Source organism: Hemitrygon akajei, chromosome 2, assembly GCF_048418815.1.
Source record: "Hemitrygon akajei chromosome 2, sHemAka1.3, whole genome shotgun sequence".
NCBI classification, from domain to species: Eukaryota; Metazoa; Chordata; class Chondrichthyes; order Myliobatiformes; family Dasyatidae; genus Hemitrygon; species Hemitrygon akajei.
This window is the reverse complement of record NC_133125.1, coordinates 14,326,252-14,348,081: the sequence shown is the minus strand read 5'-3', so window position 1 is coordinate 14,348,081 and position 21,830 is coordinate 14,326,252. Positions and strand designations below refer to the sequence as shown.

At 42.6% G+C, this 21,830-nt stretch overlaps 1 protein-coding gene across 2 annotated transcripts in view; it reads right to left on the bottom strand.

Moving 5' to 3' along the window:
• Window positions 1-16: 16 nt before the first annotated feature.
• The window catches only part of rad17 (RAD17 checkpoint clamp loader component), a 46,541-nt gene continuing 24,727 nt past the window's right edge, over window positions 17-21,830 (bottom strand). The window contains exons 12-18 of one of the 2 annotated variants that reach the window (XM_073067475.1): window positions 17,053-17,138; window positions 16,665-16,811; window positions 14,141-14,287; window positions 12,920-13,040; window positions 10,328-10,385; window positions 8,598-8,890; window positions 17-755 (exon numbers count right to left, since the gene is read on the bottom strand). In XM_073067475.1, coding sequence (XP_072923576.1) covers window positions 8,629-8,890; window positions 10,328-10,385; window positions 12,920-13,040; window positions 14,141-14,287; window positions 16,665-16,811; window positions 17,053-17,138 — 821 coding nt within the window. In that variant the 3' untranslated portion in view covers window positions 17-755; window positions 8,598-8,628. Of the gene's footprint in view, window positions 756-8,042; window positions 8,891-10,327; window positions 10,386-12,919; window positions 13,041-14,140; window positions 14,288-16,664; window positions 16,812-17,052; window positions 17,139-21,830 lie in introns of those variants that run through there. The other variant, XM_073067468.1, reaches the window with a different exon arrangement.

The window sequence follows — 21,830 nt, the reverse complement described above, 5'->3', positions numbered from 1 at the left end:
ATACCTCTTCAGGTGTGGCGAACGGCCCCTCACTTGTCCTCCTCCTTTCCAATCATGATGAGGGATCTCAGCCCAGAACGTCAACTGTTTATTTCTCTCCATAGATGCTACTTGCCCTGCTGAGTTCCTCCAACATTTTGTGTGCGTTGCTCAGGATTTCCCGCATCTGCTGAACTCTCTTTAGTGTTTAAAGACTAAAGAGTTGGAGTCTTATTACAGCAACCAGATTTTCAAATAATCACGCTGGGAAAGATACATAAAATAATTTTCAAACAGCCCAGTTTTATAAGAGGTTTCTATTGAAAGAGCTTTACAACAATTCTGCCGATGCATTTCTACTGTTAATGTTGGACAAAATACAAACGATGTAACATAACGATAATGATCTGGATGGGTGTAGGAGACCTACAGTACTGTGCAAAAGTCTTAAACGCATGTAACAAAATCTGTAAAGCAAAGACGTTTTCAAATATAATGGAATGAGAAGTTTCCAAGTATCAAATAAATTACTATAAAGTGCAGTAAACAATAAAAAACTAAATCAAATCAATATTTGGTGTGACTTTTTGCCTTTAAAACTGCATCAGTTTTCTTAGGTACACTGTCGTGCAGTTTCATAAGAAAATCGGCTGGTAGGTTGATCCAATTATCCTGGAGAAGTTGTCACAGTTCTTCTGCACTTCGGCCGTCTCGCCTGCTTTCCAGGTAATCCCGGACACGATGTTAAGACCTCGGCTCTGTGGAGGCCGTACCATCTGAAATCACATTAAAAGTCCATGGTTAGGCTCTACGGCAAACCATCAAAGCCACATCAGAGGCAACGGAGAGAAGCAGTCACTGGCTTTGGCTCAAGCGGAAAGATCGTTCCTGGGCTCCAAGATAGCATCAAGAGAGTGGGAAGACACAACGGCGGGTGCCTCTGGGACGCCAGAAGTCATTGTCAAGCCCTAAGGAGATTTAATGGGTTAATCGATGGAACATCTCGGAAGGAGGATGCCCACTTGAAAAGCCCTATGTGTCATTCCTAAAATCAAGGCTGTCTCGAGCAAAAGCTCATAACCCATTAGCACGAGGGATATTAATATCTTGTCCTGTGTTTTTATTGATTTTAGGGTGCCTAAGGCTTTTGCACAGTACCGCAGTTTCTAAATTTTCAAAAGTCATGAAACTGAAAAAATAGTGAATGTTTTGCAAGAGCAAATTGGTAAACTAGCAGATAGATGCCAGTTGAGAATGAGGGTGTGCATTTGGTGGGTAGAATGTGGAAAGTCAATCTAAATCCGTGGTCCAACTTTAAAGGGATGCCAGAACAGAAACAGGTATGTGGGGAGGGAGAAGACAGCAGAACTTACTGAAGGTTGCTAAGAAATCTACTGAACTCATTCTGGGGACCAGGTGCCAAAAACAGGCCATGCTCTTCTGAGTGGAGAAGAGATTTAACAGAACAATTGACAATCTATTTCTACTTGTAGAAGGATTAATGATCCACAGATACAAATTTGATGGCTGGTCATAAACCCAAGTATAATGTGAGAATTAATACAAGTTATAAAGTGGAATACACTCAGCAAAAGGATGATGAAAGGGGATTCAACAGGAACTTTCAAAATTAACTAAATACTAAAATCGAAGACAATGTGGTACAGGTGTACAGTTGAAAAAGTTAAGATTCAAGATTGTTTAACGTAATTTCATGTGCACAAGTGTAAAGGAGAACAAAATAATTGTTACTCCAGATCTGATGCAGCACTAAAAACACAAAAGATAAAGAACATAATAATAAAAACAATAACTATATAACATAGCATGTATACATAAATTGACTGTATGCCCATAAAGTGATACTAGGCTCTCCAGAAGGTGACTGACAGGAAATAACAGTGTAGTGGGGAAGATAGTGGGTGGAAGTGTTGGTCAGCCTTACAACTTGGGGAAAGTAACTGTTTTTGTGTCTGGTGGTCCTGGTGTGGATGTCTGTTTAGCTTCCTCCCTGATGGGAATGGAACAAACAGTCCACGAGCTGGGATGTTGCTGGCTCTTTTTTGGCACGTTTTGGTATATATGTCCTTGATGGCAGGTAGGCTGGTGCTGGTGATGCATCGGGCAGTTTTGACTCCCCGTTGTAGGGCCTTCTTGTCTGCTGTAGTACTGTTTCCATGCCAAGCAGTGTTGGGACGCTCCATACTGTGTATCTGTAGAATGGATGTGCAAAGCCCAGCTCTTTTCAGTCTCCTCAGAAAGTGGAGGTGTTGTTGAGCTTGCAGGATGTGTTCATGTTCTGGGACCATGTAAGATTGTGTGAGATGTGCACTCTCGGGAGTTTGCCATCGATGCAAAGCGGGGGAGGGGGAGAGTGAGCAATGTGAGTTCTCCTGAAGTCCATAACCATCTCCTTTGTCTTATTGACATTAAGGAAGAGGTTATTTTCCTGGCACCAGTCCTCGAGCTCTTCCACCTTCTCTCTGTAGGCCATCTCATCAGTGTTGGTAATGAGCCCTACCATCTGTCCTGTCATTGGCAAACTTGTCAATGTAATTACTTGGGTGTTTGGCCGTGCAGTCCGGTGTGAACAAAGTGTACAGCAATGGGCTCAGCACACAGCCCTGGGGGGGCAGGGGAATCCAGGGTTTGGATGATGGGGAGGGGGGAGCGGTTATGCATCCTGACTAGCTGAGGTCTGTTCATTAGGAAGTCCAACATCCATTTGCATAGTGGTGTATTTAGACGGAGGAGTAGGAGTTTGTCCACCAAGGTCTTGGGACTAAAAGTGTTGAATGCCAAACTGAAATCCAGAAACAGCATTGTGACATGTGTCCTTGTTTCTAGGTGTGACAAGGCCAGGTGCATGGCATCTGTTGTAAAGCAGTCTTCTTGGTAAACATATTAGTGAGTGGCAGGAATGGTGTTTTTGATATACGCCATCATCAATCGCCCAAAGCAGTTCCTGATGATTGCATCAGTGCCACCTGGTGGTTATTGTTTAGTTCTGAAGATGCAGAGTTCATTGGTACAAAGATGATGGTGGCTGATTTGGGAACAGCAGCCTAGACGAGTGAAGTGTTGAAGATGTCCTTGACGTGTGATGAGATCTGAAGGATTATTTCAAAGTGGACTGTTCCTTTAAACGAGAGAGAGAGAGAGGGAGCGAACAGCTTGTGTGCTATTTCAGCAGCAGGACGAGACAAAGTCTGTGAGTTGCCCGGGAAACTGAAAGGCGGAGCTATATGATAGACAGCTCGGGTTCCGCACTACTAAGATATATGCAAGGTCAGTGGACTTTTTAACCAGACACAACTCCAGAGGCAAAAAGTACACTGGTGAGCTCTGTGTGCCCACGACAAGGGTGGGGTTTTTGCTCACAGTGTGGACAAAGGGGTGACCGGTGGGGAACTATCGGTGTGTTTAACCCTGGTCTGGGGTTGATAACTCCACCACAGAAGATGGCACCCCCTTTTTGTGGTCACAGTCGGTGACTGTAAGCTTCGGGAGCAGGAGGACGACGTGGAGGATCAGCATCGGCATTTGGAAGATAAACCAATACTCTATCTCTCTCTCTCTCCAACTCTACTCAAACCAAAATTCCAGAACTGACCTGGTTACTTACCATCACCTAATCACCTGAGCTGGGGAAGCTTGGGAACATTATCTACTCACGTATATATATATGCATATACTCTGCTAACCTGTTTACCTTATCTTGTTTTATATTACTTTACTCATGTAGTTACTAATAAAAGACCCCAGATGTGTCCATTTCTGCTGGTTCTTTTTAACCCGTTACGGGGCATATAACAGACGTCAGAGAGTTGATGTGCACACTCCCTGAGGACCCGGCCTGGGATGTTGTCTGGCCTTGGACTCTGCGGAGTTCTTCTCAAGTCTGCCGCTGTTACAGACAGTGGGGGGTGGGTAGCTTCCATAACATGCCTCGAAGTGTACACAAGAGTTGTTTAGAGCGTCATGGAGGGAGGTGTCACTGGTTAGTTGACGCTGTTTTTCCTTGTGAGGTGATTCCTTTGATGCTCAGCCAGTCACCACGGATTGTTATCGGACAGTTGTTCCTGAATTTTTGTGCACAGGCAGTCTTTGCCCTCTTGATGCCTAAGGTGAGGATTCCCCTGGCTGCTCTGAGAGCTGTTCTGTCAGCGGACTTGAAGGCAGCGTCCTGGGCTTTCAGTAGGGAGTGCATAGAGTACAGAGGAAGAGTAAAGAGACGTGGTAAAAGTACAGTTTTAAAGAGATATAAATTCACAGCACAGGTATAGAGGTACTGTATCACGATACAGGTAGAGTCGTACGGAGGGAGGGTCACGGTAAAGGTAGAGTCGTACGGAGGGACAGTCACGGTACAGGTACAGAGTCGTATGGAGGGAGAGTCATGGTATAGAGTCGTATGGAGGGAGAGTCATGGTATAGGGTCGTATGGAGGGACAGTCACGGTACAGGTACAGAGTCGTATGGAGGGAGAGTCATGGTGCAGGTAGAGTCGTACGGAGGGACAGTCACGGTACAGGTACAGAGTCGTATGGAGGGACAGTCACGGTACAGGTACAGAGTCGTATGGAGGGAGAGTCATGGTATAGAGTCGTATGGAGGGAGAGTCATGATACAGGTAGGGTCGTACTGAGGGAGAGTCATGGTACAGGTAGGGTCGTATGGAGGGAGAGTCACGGTACAGGTAGGGTCGTATGGAGGGAGAGTCACGGGACAGGTAGGGTCGTATGGAGGGCGAGTCATGGTACAGAGTCGTATGGAGGGAGAGTCACGGTACAGAGTCGTATGGAGGGAGAGTCACGGTACAGGTAGAGTCGTATGGTGGGAGAGTCATGGTGCAGGTAGAGTCGTATGGAGGGAGAGTCACGGTACAGGTAGGGTCGTATGGAGGGAGAGTCACGGGACAGGTAGAGTCGTATGGAGGGAGAGTCACGATACAGAGTCGTATGGAGGGAGAGTCACGGTACAGGTAGGGTCGTATGGAGGGAGAGTCACGGTACAGGTAGGGTCGTATGGAGGGAGAGTCATGGTATAGAGTCGTATGGAGGGAGAGTCATGGTACAGAGTCGTATGGAGGGAGAGTCACGGTACAGAGTCGTATGGAGGGAGAGTCATAGTGCAGGTAGAGTCGTATGGAGGGAGAGTCACGGTACAGAGTCGTATGGAGGGAGAGTCATGGTGCAGGTAGAGTCGTATGGAGGGAGAGTCACGGTACAGGTAGGGTCGTATGGAGGGAGAGTCACGGTACAGGTAGGGTCGTATGGAGGGAGAATCACGGGACAGGTAGAGTCATATGGAGGGAGAGTCACGGTACAGGTAGAGTCGTATGGAGGGAGAGTCATGGTATAGAGTCGTATGGAGGGAGAGTCACGGTACAGGTAGGGTCGTATGGAGGGAGAGTCATGGTACAGGTAGAGTCGTATGGAGGGAGAGTCATGGTACAGGTAGGGTCGTATGGAGGGAGAGTCACGATACAGGTAGGGTCATATGGAGGGAGAGTCATGGTATAGAGTCGTATGGAGGGAGAGTCATGGTATAGAGTCGTATGGAGGGAGAGTCATGATACAGGTAGGGTCGTACTGAGGGAGAGTCACGGTACAGGTAGAGTCGTATGGAGGGAGAGTCACGGTACAGGTAGGGTCATATGGAGGGAGAGTCACGGTACAGGTGGAGTCATATGGAGGGAGAGTCACGGTACAGGTAGAGTCGTATGGAGGGAGAGTCATGGTATAGAGTCGTATGGAGGGAGAGTCATGATTCAGGTAGGGTCGTACTGAGGGAGAGTCACGGTACAGGTAGAGTCGTATGGAGGGAGAGTCACGGTACAGGTAGGGTCGTATGGAGGGAGAGTCACGGTACAGGTAGGGTCGTATGGAGGGAGAGTCATGGTACAGGTAGGGTCATATGGAGGGAGAGTCATGGTATAGAGTCGTATGGAGGGATAGTCATGGTACAGGTAGAGTCGTATGGAGGGAGAGTCACGGTACAGGTAGGGTCGTATGGAGGGAGGGTCATGGTACAGGTAGGGTCGTATGGAGGGAGAGTCATGGTATAGAGTCGTATGGAGGGAGAGTCATGATACAGGTAGGGTCGTACTGAGGGAGAGTCACGGTACAGGTAGAGTCGTATGGAGGGAGAGTCACGGTACAGGTAGGGTCGTATGGAGGGGGAGTCACGGTACAGGTAGGGTCGTATGGAGGGAGAGTCATGGTACAGGTAGGGTCATATGGAGGGAGAGTCATGGTATAGAGTCGTATGGAGGGATAGTCATGGTACAGGTAGAGTCGTATGGAGGGAGAGTCACGGTACAGGTAGGGTCGTATGGAGGGAGGGTCATGGTACAGGTAGGGTCGTATGGAGGGAGAGTCACGGTACAGGTAGGGTCGTATGGAGGGAGGGTCACGGTACAGGTAGAGTCGTACGGAGGGAGGGTCACGGTACAGGTAGGGTCGTATGGAGGGAGAGTCATGGTACAGGTAGAGTCGTATGGAGGGAGAGTCACGGTACAGGTAGGGTCGTATGGAGGGAGAGTCACGAGACAGGTAGGGTCGTATGGAGGGAGAGTCATGGTACAGAGTCGTATGGAGGGAGAGTCACGGTACAGGTAGGGTCGTATGGAGGGAGAGTCACGGTACAGAGTCGTATGGAGGGAGAGTCATGGTGCAGGTAGAGTCGTATGGAGGGAGAGTTACGGTACAGGTAGGGTCGTATGGAGGGAGAGTCACGGTACAGAGTCGTATGGAGGGAGAGTCATGGTGCAGGTAGAGTCGTATGGAGGGAGAGTCACGGGACAGGTAGAGTCATATGGAGGGAGAGTCACGGTACAGAGTCGTATGGAGGGAGAGTCATGGTGCGGGTAGAGTCGTATGGAGGGAGAGTCACGGTACAGAGTCGTATGGAGGGAGAGTCACGGTACAGGTAGAGTCGTATGGAGGGAGAGTCACGGTACAGGTAGGGTCGTATGGAGGGAGGGTCACGGTACAGGTAGGGTCGTATGGAGGGAGAGTCACGGTACAGGTAGGGTCGTATGGAGGGAGAGTCACGGTACAGGTGGAGTTGCTGCTTCACAGCTCTGTAGCCCAGTCTGATTGTGTTGAGGTTACATTTCTCCCTGTGGCCCTCTAGTCTTCCTTTGGCTGCTCTGGTTTCCTCCCAAAGACCAAAAACATGTGGGTTGTAAGATAATTTGACTACTACAATTACCTTAGGGGGTGGTGGAAGAATCTAGCAGGCAGTTGATGGAAATGTGCATCCATATAGTTGGTTCTGTTTGTACACTGTCACCATGACTCTGAATTGAAGAGCTATGCTGATCGGCTGGGCAAGCAGAATGAGCTGGATGTTCATTCTAGGTAGGCATTCTTCTTCAGTGTTGTGTAATTGTAAGCATCTAAAATTCCTTTATCCAGATCAAAACCAAAATTTTGTTGTTGTGAAGAGTGTAGGCATAGTAATTCCAGATCTAGATATGTTCTAGATATGTGCAGGGGGTGAGATTAAATAGGAAAGACAGTTCAAGCACAATCCATGTCCTCAACAAAGCCAGTAGTTCCAGCAAACTTCCAATCACATCTTCAAACCTAACCCTCTAGAACTTCCCCGGCTCTGAATCAACACTGACACACCTTGATACCGAAGCTGTCGGGAACCACGGTGTATTTTATTCCTGTGCATTAGTTCCAGACTAGTTAATAATCTATGAAAACAACAACTTGATTTGATGTTATCATGTGATAGTACTGCCACCATTGGAAAGAGAAGACGGGTGGCCATCTGAAGATATTTACAATATTAATAATAATTTAAAGGTTTTGCTGAATACTTTGTGAGAAAGTATACAATGTAGATAATAATAAACTGTGAGAGAAGATTGAACTATTGAGAATGATCTTTGACAAAGATCTAAATAGCTATACAAATATAACAAAGCAAGCATGCCTGTGGTCATTAGAAGATGTAACTTGGAGTAATGTTCCTGCGTTCTACACTGAAACAAAATGTCAATCTGCTCAGAGCTGCTTGTGACTAATTCAGGTATTAGGCTCAGGGTGCTGAAGAGGGACTTGATGCCCTTTTATTTTGTTCACCAGAAGCAATCTCAAATATAAATATAAATACTATTTATAACTGTTCCAATAACTTCATTTGCATATCTAAACTCTTAGGAAATGAAATGATTCAATTTTCCAACTTTTTATATAAACAGGCTCAATAAAAGCAAAGAAAAAAAAAAACCATGCACAACACCGACAAAAATAATGAAAAGAAATTTGGCTTAAGTGTGAATATTTAGCGAAAGCATTTGATCAAGACTGATTCCTGTACAACAGGTAGATTCCTTTGGTACTGACGGAAATGGTTCTAATCAGCCCACTGAGGGGCTGTGCTGTCAGTAGATGTTAGTGACCTATGGAGAAATTAAATGATATCTGATGGTTCCAGAGTTTTGGACATGTTTATGTAAACATTATTTTCATGCTCAGAGTTATTCAAATACTCTTTTTTAGTTACTCTGGTTTCAGCAGCATTTTCATTTGCCAAAAAAATGCTCCTGAACCATTATTTATCAGAATTTCAATAATTAAAAATAAATATGCATCTACCCGTAAGTTAGTCCAGAAGAATACTTCTACATTAGTCACTATCATATTCCTCAATTATTAGCTCCTCGTCCTCGAGAAAGGCTTGTGTTATGGTGGGTTGCGGCTGGCTGTTCGGCAGGTCCCCTCCACCAGGCTGTCCAGCAACACCTGCGGAGTACGTGGTCTGAGTCTCTTGTGTGGATGCTGCTGTCTGCTCATGTGTCACTAACGGCTGAGGCTGCCAACAGTCCTCTTCCTCGTGGCTGAGCTCCACAATACCAGGATCTTCATCCGTTAAAGCTTCCAATGCCGGCCTGAAAAATCCACAGTTAGTGTGACAAATGACGTCTGAAAACAAACTAGCTGATAGTAACACACACAAAATGCTGGAGGAACTCTGATTAAATGTACTTTGAAACTTTGAACCAATTGCTTTTCCCCTGTCAAACACTGGAAGAAATGTGACAGTTCATATTTTGTGCCTTATGTCACACTTTCAGTCAAGTTTTCTCACTACTCACAGGGTTGGAATGTTCTATGAAACTCCAGGGAGTGAGTTACGAAATCTGAGCTTGCAGGTGCAACAAGAGCTCAGAAGGTAAATGACATGACAAATCAAGGGTGATGTGCAAGAGAGGGTTAGATTGATCTTAGCAGAGGTGAAACGTTGATAGAGTTGTTAGGAAGGCATATGGTGTGTTGGCCTTCAATAGTCAGGGGATTGAGTTCAAGAGCCATGAGGTAATGTTGCAACTCTATAAAAGTCTGGTTAGACTACACTTGAATATTGTGTTCAGTTCTGATCGGCTCATTATAAGCTTTGGAGAAGGTGTAGAGGAGATTTACCAGGATGCTGCCTGGTTTAGAGAGCATGTCTTATGAAGGTATATTGAACGAGTGAGGGCTTTTCTCTTTTAAGTGAAAGAGGATAAAACGAGAACTGACAGAGACGTAAAAGATGATAAGAGGCATAGGATGAGTGGATGGCCAGAGATCTTTTCTCCCCAGGGCAGAAATCGCTATTACCGGGGGGTATAATTTTAAGGAAATTGTAGGTAGGATATCAGATGCAAGTTTATTTACACAGACAGTGGGGGTGCATGGAACACTTTGCCGGGGTGATGGTATAAAGGCAGATTCATTACGGACACTTAAAACTCTTAGATAGGCACGTGGATGATAGAAAAATGGAGGGCTACGTGAGAGGAAAGAGTTAGATTGATCTTAGAGTAGGTTAAAAGGTTGATAACAACATTATGGGCCAAAGGGCCTGTACTGTGACGTACTGCTCTGTGTTCCAATGTTTTCACTGGTAGTGACAGTTACAATTTTTAAAGATCGAGGAATTGAGAAGCACGGGGTTCTCACAGAGGAGTTAAAGCTGGGGGTAGATCAGCTATGATTACATTGCATGGTGGAGCGGACAAAGAGGGCCAGATGGCCAACTCTTGTCTCTACTTTATGTTCTGTGTGCTCATCCATCGTCAGCAGAACAAAAGTTTATATTAAACCAGCAACTGTAAAGAATAATGTCCTCCCATTATGAAGAATTAAACACAGGTTGTTATTATTTTTAAAATCACTTTTTCCCCAATTTAAATCAGGTAAATAAAGTTTAAGGTTAACAACTATATCTCACACTCAAAGTTAATGACAATTTAAATTTCCCTAAGTAGGAAGTGTAAACTAAGAACATTAACTTGTATGCAAGGCAGGATCAACTGTGATATTAGGAAACCATATGTACATACCTTGTAGAGTATCGCTTGAATGGAAAGCTTCCCACATCGTGAATAAAATTAATTTGTGCTGTACATAAACATAAATCAGAAAAATTTATAGATGTTGTTCAGATGAAAATGCAACTTTAAAAACTTTCTACTTGAATAATTTTGTTTCCCACTGAAGCCTGTTGTTGTATTCTCTGAAAGGACCAGGGCTGGACTTGGACAGCAATGTTGTGCTGTTGGGCACTTGGCACAGGGAACATTACCGGTGCCAGAACAGTCTATGCAAAGGGGATTGACATGCTAACAGCATGCAGACAGTCTGTTTGTTAGGAGGACATCAGGTTTAGCCACCACATTGCCAACCATTTTGCTGCAACTCCCTACCACATACCGAAGAACCCAAATTTAAGGTTTAAAAACTTAACCATGTGCAGGATTGCAAGAGGCTGCAGAGGATTGTGGACTCAGCCAGCTCTATCATGTGCACAACCCTCCCCACCATTGAGGACAGGATTAAGAGACCATTTACAACCCTCACCATCCATAAGACCTAGGAGGTGACTCAGGCCATTCAGCCTATCGAATCTGCTCTGCCATTTCGTCATAGCTAATTTATTATCCATCTCAATCCCATTCTCCTGCATACTCCCTGTAACCTTTGACACCCTTACTGATCACAAACCTATCAACTTCCCAATATACCCAATGACTTCGCCTCAGCAGCTGTCTGTGACAATGACTTTCACAGATTCACCACCTTCGGGCGAAAGAAATTCCTCCTCATCTGTGTTCTAAAGGGACGTCCTTGTATTCTGATCCTGTACCCTCTGGTCCTAGATTCCCCAGTATAGGAAACATCCTCTCCAAGTCCACTCTATCCAGGCCTTTCAATATTCAATAGGTTTCAGTGACATCCCCCTCATTCTTCTAAACTCCAGCGAGTACAGGTCCAGAGCCATCAAACGCTCCTCATGCATTAACCCTCTTCTCATTATTACCAGAAGTAGTACAGGAGCCTGAAGACCCACATTCAACATTTGAGGAACAGCTTCTTCTCCTGCACCACCAGATTTCTTCATTACTATTGCATTATTCCACTTTTGACCTTTATTTTTAAACTTAGTAGTATTTTTTGTCTCTTACGGTACTGCTGTCGCAAAACAACAAAATTTCACAACATATCAGTGAGAATAAACCTGACTGATTCATCAAATACAAAGTTATTTTAGGTTACTTGAGAAAAGATAGTCATCTTCACAGCGAACAGATTATTTTCTGAGATTTGAGGGAGTTAGAAAATGAATCTTCCAAAGACTCTACAACCTGCTTTAGATATCAGAATCAGGTTTATTATCACCGGCATGTGACGTGAAATTTGTTAACTTAGCAGCAGCAGTTCAATGCAATACATAATATAGAAGAGAAAAATAAATAAATAAAAATAATAATAAATAAGTAAATCAATTTCAATATACATATATTGAATAGATTAAAAAATGTGCAAATACTGTATATTTTTTTAAAAAGAGAAGTACTCTCTAAGGGTTCAATGTCCACTTAGGAGTCAGATGGCAGAGAGGAAGAAGCTGTTCTTGAATCAGGCTTCTGTACCTCCTACCTGATGGTAACAGTGAGAAGGGCATGCCCTGGGTGCTGGAAGTCCCTATCATTAGTGCTTCTACCATACAGGCATCCACCACCGTTATTCACAATATGCTTTCTATTTGATGAATACAAGCTGAGGAATATCACCACACTGTTTTCTGACTTACTCCATTGCTTTATGGAGGGCAGAGATCGAAATTAGTAAAATCTGTAGCTCCACATCAATATTTGCCATGGTAGCGTAATGGCTAGCACAAAGCCATGACAGCTCGGGGCACTGGATTTCAGAGTTCAATCCCGGCATCCTGTGTGAGGAGCTTGTACATCCTCCCTGTGGAATGTGGGGATTTCCTCCGCATGCTCCGGTCTCTTCCCACAGTCCAAAGGAGTACTGGGTCACTGTAGATAGTTCCGTGAATAGGCTAGCGTTAAATTGATGGGTTGCTGGCAGCAGGTCTTAAAGGGCCAACTCGGTGCTATATCCAAATAAATAAAAAATAAATTTGGCAGCCCAACGCACGGTTTACTTGCACAAGGATAGAATGTTTCCAGTCTAAGTCTACTTAAAATGATCTGAACTGCATGCAAATTCCAAGTTGAATATAAAGCCAGGGAAGAGCAACACTATCTAAAATATACATGTGCTTGTGCAGCTGAAGACTGTGTTTTGCAAGCTATGGGTTATGAGGAAAATAAAATTTATACTTTTCCTCTGGTAGTAGAGGCGGATACCTTAAGGCGATTTCAGGGACTTTTAAGATAGGCATATGGATGAAAGAAAAGGAAGGGAAGGGTTAGGTTGATCTTAGAACACATTAAAGGGTACACAAGCATTGTGGGCTGAAGAACTTGTATTGTGCTGTCATGCTCTATGTCCTTAAATGCACATATAATATGTAGCGCCAAATACTGATTTGCACTATTTTGCTACGCACTATTGTATCAACTTTCTATGAAATTATATGCTACAACTGGAAAAAAACATCCTGTTAACATTTTTCATCTTACCTTGATTTCTCATAGGGTTTGTCAGTAGTGCTAGGTACGGTAATAACTCAGTCTGAAGGCAAACTGGGGCTAAACAAAAGTTTGAGAAGAAACCTTTGGCGGCAAGACAATTTTCTTTATACTGAAACAACAAAGAAAAGAATTTTGGGTTCTAATTACCATTTCTATCTACGTACAATATAAACAATCATAACCAAGAATTCACTGAAAGGACTATCTGCACCGAGTCTCTCAGGTACATTAATGTCCAGGAAAATTAAGCTGATGTTTCCAGCAAGCCAAATGTAAGAGCTAGACAACTTTGAGAAACCAACAATGCCAATGTCCTGACCCTTTGTTGGAGATATCACTTTTGGATTAGAGAGCATGTTCTATGATGATAGGTTGAGTGAACTGGGTTTTTCTCTCTGAAGCAATGGAGGGAAGATGAGAACTGACTTGATAGAGGCGTACAAGATAATAAGAGGCATAGACAAAGTGGACAGCCAGAGATATTTTCCCAGGGTGGAAATGGCTAATACAAGCAGACATAACTTTAAGGTGATTGGAGGAAAGTATATAGGGAGGATGTGAGAGGTAAGTTTCTTTTTAAAACACAGTTTTATCTGGGTGGGTGCATGAAATGCCCTGCCAGGCTGCTGGTAGAAGGAGATACTTTGGGGGCATTTAAGAAACTTTTAGATAGGCTCATGAATGATAGAAAAATGGAGGGTTATGTAGGAGGGAAGGGTCAGATTGATCTTAGAGTAGGTTAAAAGGTCAGCACAACATTGTGAGCTAAAGGGCCTGTACTGTGCTGTAGTGTTCTATGGTCTTATAACAGTATAATGCCACAAACCCAAACCAACAGATTTAGCATCTACAGTGAAATACATTGTTTGTGTTAATGACCAATACCACCTAAGGATGTGTTGGGAGCAGCCCACAAGTGTCGTTACCCATTCCGACACCAACATGGCATGCCAATGAAGCTTGGCAGAACAACAAAGAACCTAATAAGCAACAAAAGAACTCAGCAAAACAAGCTCTGTGCTCCTTGCCAGCAAACCGCCACCACCCATTCACCCACACACACAGTTCTCCAACCTCAAACACCCAATTTCAGCAGTTAGAATTCATTAGTACAAGCCCATTGCTAAGCTATACTAGGTTGATCAGATTCTGTTAAACTGTAACCAGAATGCCAGCTGAATTTATCAGTCAAACCAGTTCTGCCCGTACCTTTTTGTTTATTGATAGCCACTGTGGTTTGTGCAAAGGTTTGAAACCAGCTCCTCCTTTACAATTAGCCCAAGCTCGAGCTCTGTTGGCATGAATCAGCCCTCTGGTCGCCACAGACGCACTATATTTCCACATAGTTGAACGATGCTAAGGAAGTCATAGAACCAGATAAATAAGACGTTTGTCAAACTCACTATAAGATTTAGTTTGAACATGTCCTATACTCATAAAATTTAATCTGTGTGAAAATTAGAATGCTGTAGAATTTCATATATTGCCCAACCCAAAGAGGCTGTGTTCCAAAGTCGTCTCATCCCGCAAAACCTGGGCTTCAGAAGTGGACATAATGCTTCAGCCAGGGATTAAATAGCACTCGGGAGACACAGGAGAATGTAATTGCTGGAATCGGTGGAGTCTCCACCCAAAACGACAACAGTTGGGCAAACTTGAAGGCAGGGTACAGGGTGAATGGCAGGATTCTTAGCATTGTGGAGGAACAGAGGAATCTTATTTATTTATTGAGATACAGTGCAGAATAAGCCCTTTGACACGCACTGCCCAGCACCCCGATTTAATCATTGTCATTGTTTTGAACTGTGGGAGGAAACCGGAGTACCCAAAGGAAACCCATGTGGTCACAGGGAAACGTACAAACTCTTTACAGGCAGCAGCGGCAACTGAACCTGCGTCGCTGGTATGCTAACCACTACGCTACTGTGCCACCCTGCCAGGTATGGTGGTATAGATAGATACATTAGGGAGATTTAAGAGACTCTTAGATAAGCACATGGATAGATGTAAAATGGAGGGCTATGTAGGAGGGAATGTTTAGATTGATAGAGTAGGTTAAAAGGTTGGCACAACATCATGGCCCTAAGGGCCTTATACTGCCGTACTGTTCTATGTTGTATGTTAATTCCTTTCCTGCCACAGATGCTGCTCAACCCACTGGGGTTTCTCCAGCAGACTGTTTGTTGGTGTTAACCAGTACTTTGCTGGATTCAGGATAATTTTCTGGATCTTGTTCCCTGTGCCAAGATTCTAGAGTCCCAGACATTTTGTAAGTTGTTGTGTTAAACAGTCCTCCTCTGGTCAAAAACATCTATTCAATTTTAGGGCTCTTTTTATCACCCACAACAATTAGAATAGAAATATCAGCCGAACTGTGGGAGGTGTATTCAGCCACATGGTCGCTCAAGCCTACCCTGCCATTTGATAAGGTCATGGTAATCTCGACCCCAGATTCCTGCTTACCTCCAGCAGCTTCTCCTCATCCTACTCATCAGGAATCTTTGCCTTAAGAATATTCAAATTCTCTGTCTCCTTTGAGGAAGAGTTCCAAATACTTATGAAGTACTTCAAAAAGAATTGTTCATATTTGTTTACATTCCAGAGCCTATCTTTAATGTATCAGGAACGGGTTCAGGGACACTGTGAAAACTACTTAATGAACCATTTTGGTTCAAGAAGGAGAAGCAAACTTTCTGCGACAAATTAAACAAACGATGATTGACTTGATTTAATACAAACAATGGTGAATACCAGGAGGCATGGTTTTAAAGGAATTGGGGGAAAGTATATGGGGACATGTCAGAAGTAGGTTGTTTTTGTTTTTACACAGAGAGCGGTGAGTAGGTGGAACCCCTGCCAGCGGTGTAAGCAGATAGGTCAGCAACATTTAACAGACTCTTAGATAAGCACATAGATAGAGAAATGGAGGGTTATGTGGGAGGGAAAGGTTAGATTGATCTTGGAGGAAGTTAAAAGCTCAGCACAACATTTGTGGGCTGAAGGGCCTGTACTGTTCAATATTCTAATCCCACTATTTTATTATCATACTACAACATCTTGGGATTATTCTTTTCGCAGAGTGGATATAAGTATTGGAATTTTAGAGCAAAATCAATTCAAGATTCATTTTTAAAATGACCATAATGATAAGAAAGGACATTGTTTCCTGGACTGAAATGAACACAATTCAGAAAACAATTTTAATTAACAGGTCATCGAAGGTCCTATTTATTTATTCATTCTGAGATGCACCGCAAACCGCTTCATCCACCAACCCCCGATTTAATTTAATCACGGGACAATTTTTTTTGACAATAACAAACCTACTAATCGGTCGGTACATGATACATTTTTGGACTCTGGGAGGAAACCCACACATTCCACTGCCAGAACCTACAGACTCCTTACAGATAACATTAGAATTGAACTCCGACCTCTGATGTTCTGAGGTGTAATAGCATTACACTAAGAACATGGTTGACAGTTTTGAAAAAGTAGAAACAGATTTCTTTCATTACCGATGGCAATAAATAAACGGGCAAATGCAAAGCCACTCCCTCATCTCTCACCCGTCACATTCTCAGGGCATTAGAACTGATTCATGGGCAACCAAGCACTTTTGAATTGTAGCTGTGGTTGTAACGTAGCAGTGCAGCGCTTGCCTATCAGCTACACAAGAGCCTGGCTCATGAATCAGGGAATGATTACCAGTTACACGATGTTTGTTACTTACACTCCAATCTACTGTTAGGAAGTCCGCATCACTTAGGTAGTCACTAGCACGCACTATGTCATCTATGTCACTGAAGAAATCAACATAATTCTGGTGGAGGTAAAGATTAAACAACTCCTCAGACATATGTGAATTTTCAATTACTTCCTGAAATACAAATAAAACATAAAAATCATTAAACATGATGTGTTACTCTTATTCTGCCCTTACAGTAACTGGCCCTACGACACGGCCAGCAGGCAGGAACTTCACCCTGAATGCCACCACAAAACTGATCAGACCACTGATATGGTGAAGAACTGAATCCTCAAATATCGGAAGATAGAATCAACACTACAATATATGACACATCCTTCTCCTTCATGTTTGTGATGAAGATCACTCTTACCTCTGGATTGACCAAAAGCGGATCCCTCTCATACTCAGATAAATGAGCTGGTAATGGATTCAAATGCATGCCACTGGATGGCTCTCCTTCAAAGGAAAATTAAAGTTGGTCAATTTTAATTCACAACATTAGACTGAAAAATCTACTTCACTGCTGAAAAAGTTTGAATAAATCTCAGCGATCTACAGGAGATGATTTTTGTGGTGGCTTCAAACACATACTGTCATTCAGAATCAGAATCGGACATAGAATCAGGTTTAATATCATTGGCGTGTGTCATGAAATTTGTTAACTTAGTGGCAGCAATATAATGCAACTCATCATAAACATGAAAAATTGAATTACAGTATATATATAATAGTTAAATTAAGATAAGTAGCACAAAAAACAGAAAAAAATCGTATTCATTTTAATTTCATCTGATTTTCACTTTTTCCCTATAACTAAACACGCACTAATTTTCATACAACAAAATCAAAATGAGGACATAATTTTAAGGTACGGTAATTGGAGGAAATTTTAGAGGGAATGTCAGAGGTAAGTTTTTCTTTTACACACACATACACAAAGTAAAGAATGCATGGAAAGTGCTGCCAAGGAGATGGTAGAGCCAGATATGTTAGGAACATTGAAGAAACTATTAGACAGGCACATGGAAGATAGGAAAATGGAGGGCTATGTACAAGGGAAGGGCTAGATTGACCTTAGAGTAGGTTGAAAGGTCGACCGACACATCATGGGCTGAAGTACGTTTATGGTTCTGCAATGTTCTATATTCTGAAATCCCCATTCTCAATGCCTTTCGCCAGCTACAGTGGTGCAAGGAAGTTCGTGAACCCTGTAGAATTTTCTCTATTTCTGCATAAATATGACCTAAAATGTGATCAGATCTTCATGTCAGTCCTAAAACTGGATAAAGAGAACCCAATTAAATAAATAACACAAAACAATTATACTTCCTCATTCATTTATTGAGAAAAATGATACAATATTACATGTCAACACAAGGAAATCTGCAGATACTGGAAATTCAAACAACACACACAAAATGCTGGTGGAACACAGCAGGCCAGGCAGCATCTATAGGGAGAAGCACTTATGTATTTGCTGGAGAAAAGGATCAGGATCAGGATTTATACTGATTAACAAAGCTAAGCAATATATCAATAATAATAAGAAAAAATAAAGTGTTAATTTTTTTTTGAAAGAAAAAAGGAAAAAAAAAAGAACTATTTCTTCAGGTCTTTTGCTGTTACTCTTGGGTTCTTTATCACCTCCTTCAACATTGCACGTTGTGCTCTTGGTGTGATCTTTGCAGGTTGCCCACTCCTAAGGAGAGTAGCAACAGTATGTTTGCTCCAGTATGTAGCAGAGTTTGCTCAATTCAGACTGATGAACACTCAGGTCTTTAGAAATGCTTTTGTAGCCTTTTCCAGCTTCATGCATCTCCATAATTCTTCTTCTAAGGTCCTCTGAAAGTTGTTTTCATCAAGGCGTGGTGCAGATAAACAGATCTTTCTTGAGAAGAGCAGGCTCTGTCAGTAATCTGACTTTGTGTCTTTTTTTATAAGGCAGGGCACTTCTACAGCCCAAACCTCCAATCTCTTTTATAGAAGGCATTATCCTAGAGGTTCACACACTTTTTCCAACAAATACATGTAATATTGGATCATATGTTTTTTGTGTTATTTATTTAATTGGGTCCTCTTTATCTAGTTTTAGGGGTTACAGTAAGGTCCAATCACATTTTAGGCCATATTAATAAAGAAATAAAGAAAATTCTACAGGTTTCACGAACTTTCAGCCACCACTGTCTGGTCAGCAATGCTCCAATTTCAAACTAACATTGCATCTTCAAGTTCCTGTATCAGCAAGTTAGATATCTGAGATCCCCTTCAGCCCTGTAATGCACCAACATCTCAGCTCTCCGTGCCACCTTCTCATCCATTGATCCACTAAATCCACTGTCTTGGTCTGTACATCTGAAATCTGTTCTGTCACTTCACCTTTCCCTAAATACACTCCACAAAGTCAAAACTTAACTATTTTCTTGAATTGGTCTATCTTCATCTTCCTTTCCCCCCTTTAAGTTCCTCGCTAGAATCTTTTAACCACATCTCCACTTCTTTCAAGTTTAGAAGAATGAAGGGTGATGTTGTTGAAACACAGAAGATCCTACAGAAGAGTGAAAGAGAGGATGAAGAGATATTTCCACTAGTGAGAGAGCCTCAAATGAGAAGCAGTTACAAAGTTAGGCAGTGGTCAATCAAGTAGTCACCTACCTACAGGAAAGATGTAAATAAGAAAAGATTGAACTTTATTCCCTAGAATGAAGAAGATTGAGGGGAGATTTGATAGAGGTATACAAAATTTTGAGGGGTGTAGATAGGGTAAATGCAAGCAGGCTTTTTCCACTGAGGTTGGGTGACACCACAACTAGAGGTCATGGATTAAGGGTTTAAGAGGAACATGATGGGAAATTTCATCACTCAGATTATGGTTAGCGTATGGAATGAGCTGCCGGTGCAAGTGGTGTATGCAAATTCGATTTCAATATTTAAGATAAATTGGGTAGGTACATGGATGGGAGGGGTATGGAGGACTATGGTCAAGGTGCAGGTCGATGGGCTAGGCAGTTTATATGGTTCAACATGAACTAAGGAGCCTGTTTCTGTGCTGGAGTTTTCAATGACTCTAAAACTGAGACATATAGAAACTTCACAAACAAGAGAACATCTGCAGATGCTGGAAGTCAAAGCGACACACACAAAATGGTGGAGGAACTCAGGCCAGGTAGCATCTATGAATAAGAGTGAACAGTCGAGGTTTCAGATCAAGACCCTTCATCAGGACTCAGGTTTTGGTTGGAAACGTCGATTGTTTATTCTTTTCCATAGATGCTACCTGGCCTATTGAGTTCCTCCAGCATTTGAGGTTCTCTCGCTAGTGGAAACTTATTACAAAAGGAGGAAATCTCTGCTTACAGGGCTGTGGAAGGCTTCATCAGTCATAATTACAATAACTGGCAGGACAGGTTTGAGGGGTCCAGTGACCTATAGTTTTACATTCCTTCTTTATCTTAACATCCATTTGTGATTATTACCAGAATCAACTGAGAAGCCTTTCTGCTATATGATGAAAATTGTTTGGGGAAAGTGATCTCATATTTTCCAAACACCACCATCTAGTGGCAAATAAGAAAATGTGACTGCTTGAAGTATTGTACCCACCAATGCTCCCTCTACTCAAGCAATCACTGCTCTACGCAGGGGTTTTTTTAAAAACACAGCCTGAAATCTGAGCGGCACTTTAAATGTTTGTTTGTTTTGTAATATGCAAACTAGGAATATTTAGAATGAAAATTCAAAAATCACATATATTTGATTTTATTTAGTAATTGAATGCTGTATTGAAATATAGCACAACAAAGAAAATCTTTCATGTTTTGTAAACTTTTTCTAGCTGTGACGAATTTCAGCTACGTGGCGACAAAAGCTGTATGTGCGGGAGCATTTCGGTTAATGAACAGCTGCACACCCGCACAGCTCAGTGGGAACAATGGTGCCCACAGAAAGATAATTCATGCATCCTTCCAGTGAAGGTGTGTGTTTGAAGAGGGGCCTGGAAGGTTCAGGCATCAATGACAATGAAGGCCTGGCTATTAATTGTCTCATTAGGCTGGTGTTTGACTCAGAGAGCCTACAGAGAGACCATAAGATATAGGAGTAGAATTAGGCCATTCAGCCCATTGAGTCTGCTTCACTTTTTCAACATTTCCCTCTCAACCTCATTCTACTGCCTCTTCCCTGTAAATTTTCACACCTTGACTAGTCATATCAACCTTTGTCTTAAATGCACCCAATGTCCTGTCCCCCACAGCAGCCTGTGGCAACAAATTCCACAGGTTCATCATCCTCTGGCTAAAGATGATGCTGTTAGCTGCTCCTTGACGTTTCGGCTAGTATAAATAGCTTCATTTGTCATACGTACTTCAAAATGGCAATGTGTACAGTGAAATATGTCATTTGTGTCAATGACCAAAACAGTCTGAGAATGTGCTGGGAGCAGTCTGCAAGTCTCGCTGCCCTTCTGATTGAGCTCAGTGACTGTCACAAAGGGACATTAAGTTAAATTAGGCAAAGAAATAAAAGTTTGTCCAAGAATTTGTCTTTAAGGGGATCTTAAAGAGGAAAGAGACATGGAGGCAGTGAGACTTGAGGATCAAATTGGAGCATGAATGACCAGTCAATCCAAGTATAATCATTACATAAATATAAAATAGTGGAAAAATCAGAGATTACAGAAATTTGTAAGTATTTCCACATTTTGGAAATGTTTCTATAAACCTCATGCATTGTCAGTTCTGTTTTTCCAGGAGCATAGTAGCATCCTCGGACATAGCTGCATCTACGGGGCCAACCAAAGGTGTTATTCTCTTTTTTAAAACATATTTTTTATGATTCCAAGACCCTGCTGGGCATTAAGAAATGATAGTACTTCGTCTATCCAATCTGTGAGTTGTTTATTGCTGGAGAAACTGAAAGAACTGGAATTGGTGTCGATCGTGTTGGCGCCTGCATCAGAGTGGGTGTGGGAAGGAGGTGTTCAGTCTAACAACAAATGTAGTCACTTTTCTGGTGATCACAAGATCCTGTTATACATTGTTAATGCAGAATGCTAAAGGTCCGATTTACTAGTTTTTGACAAATTGTGGGGGAGCTGCGTGGCCTCGGTCCGAGCAAGAATGAAGCCTGAAAGCACGATTTTCACCCGCTTTC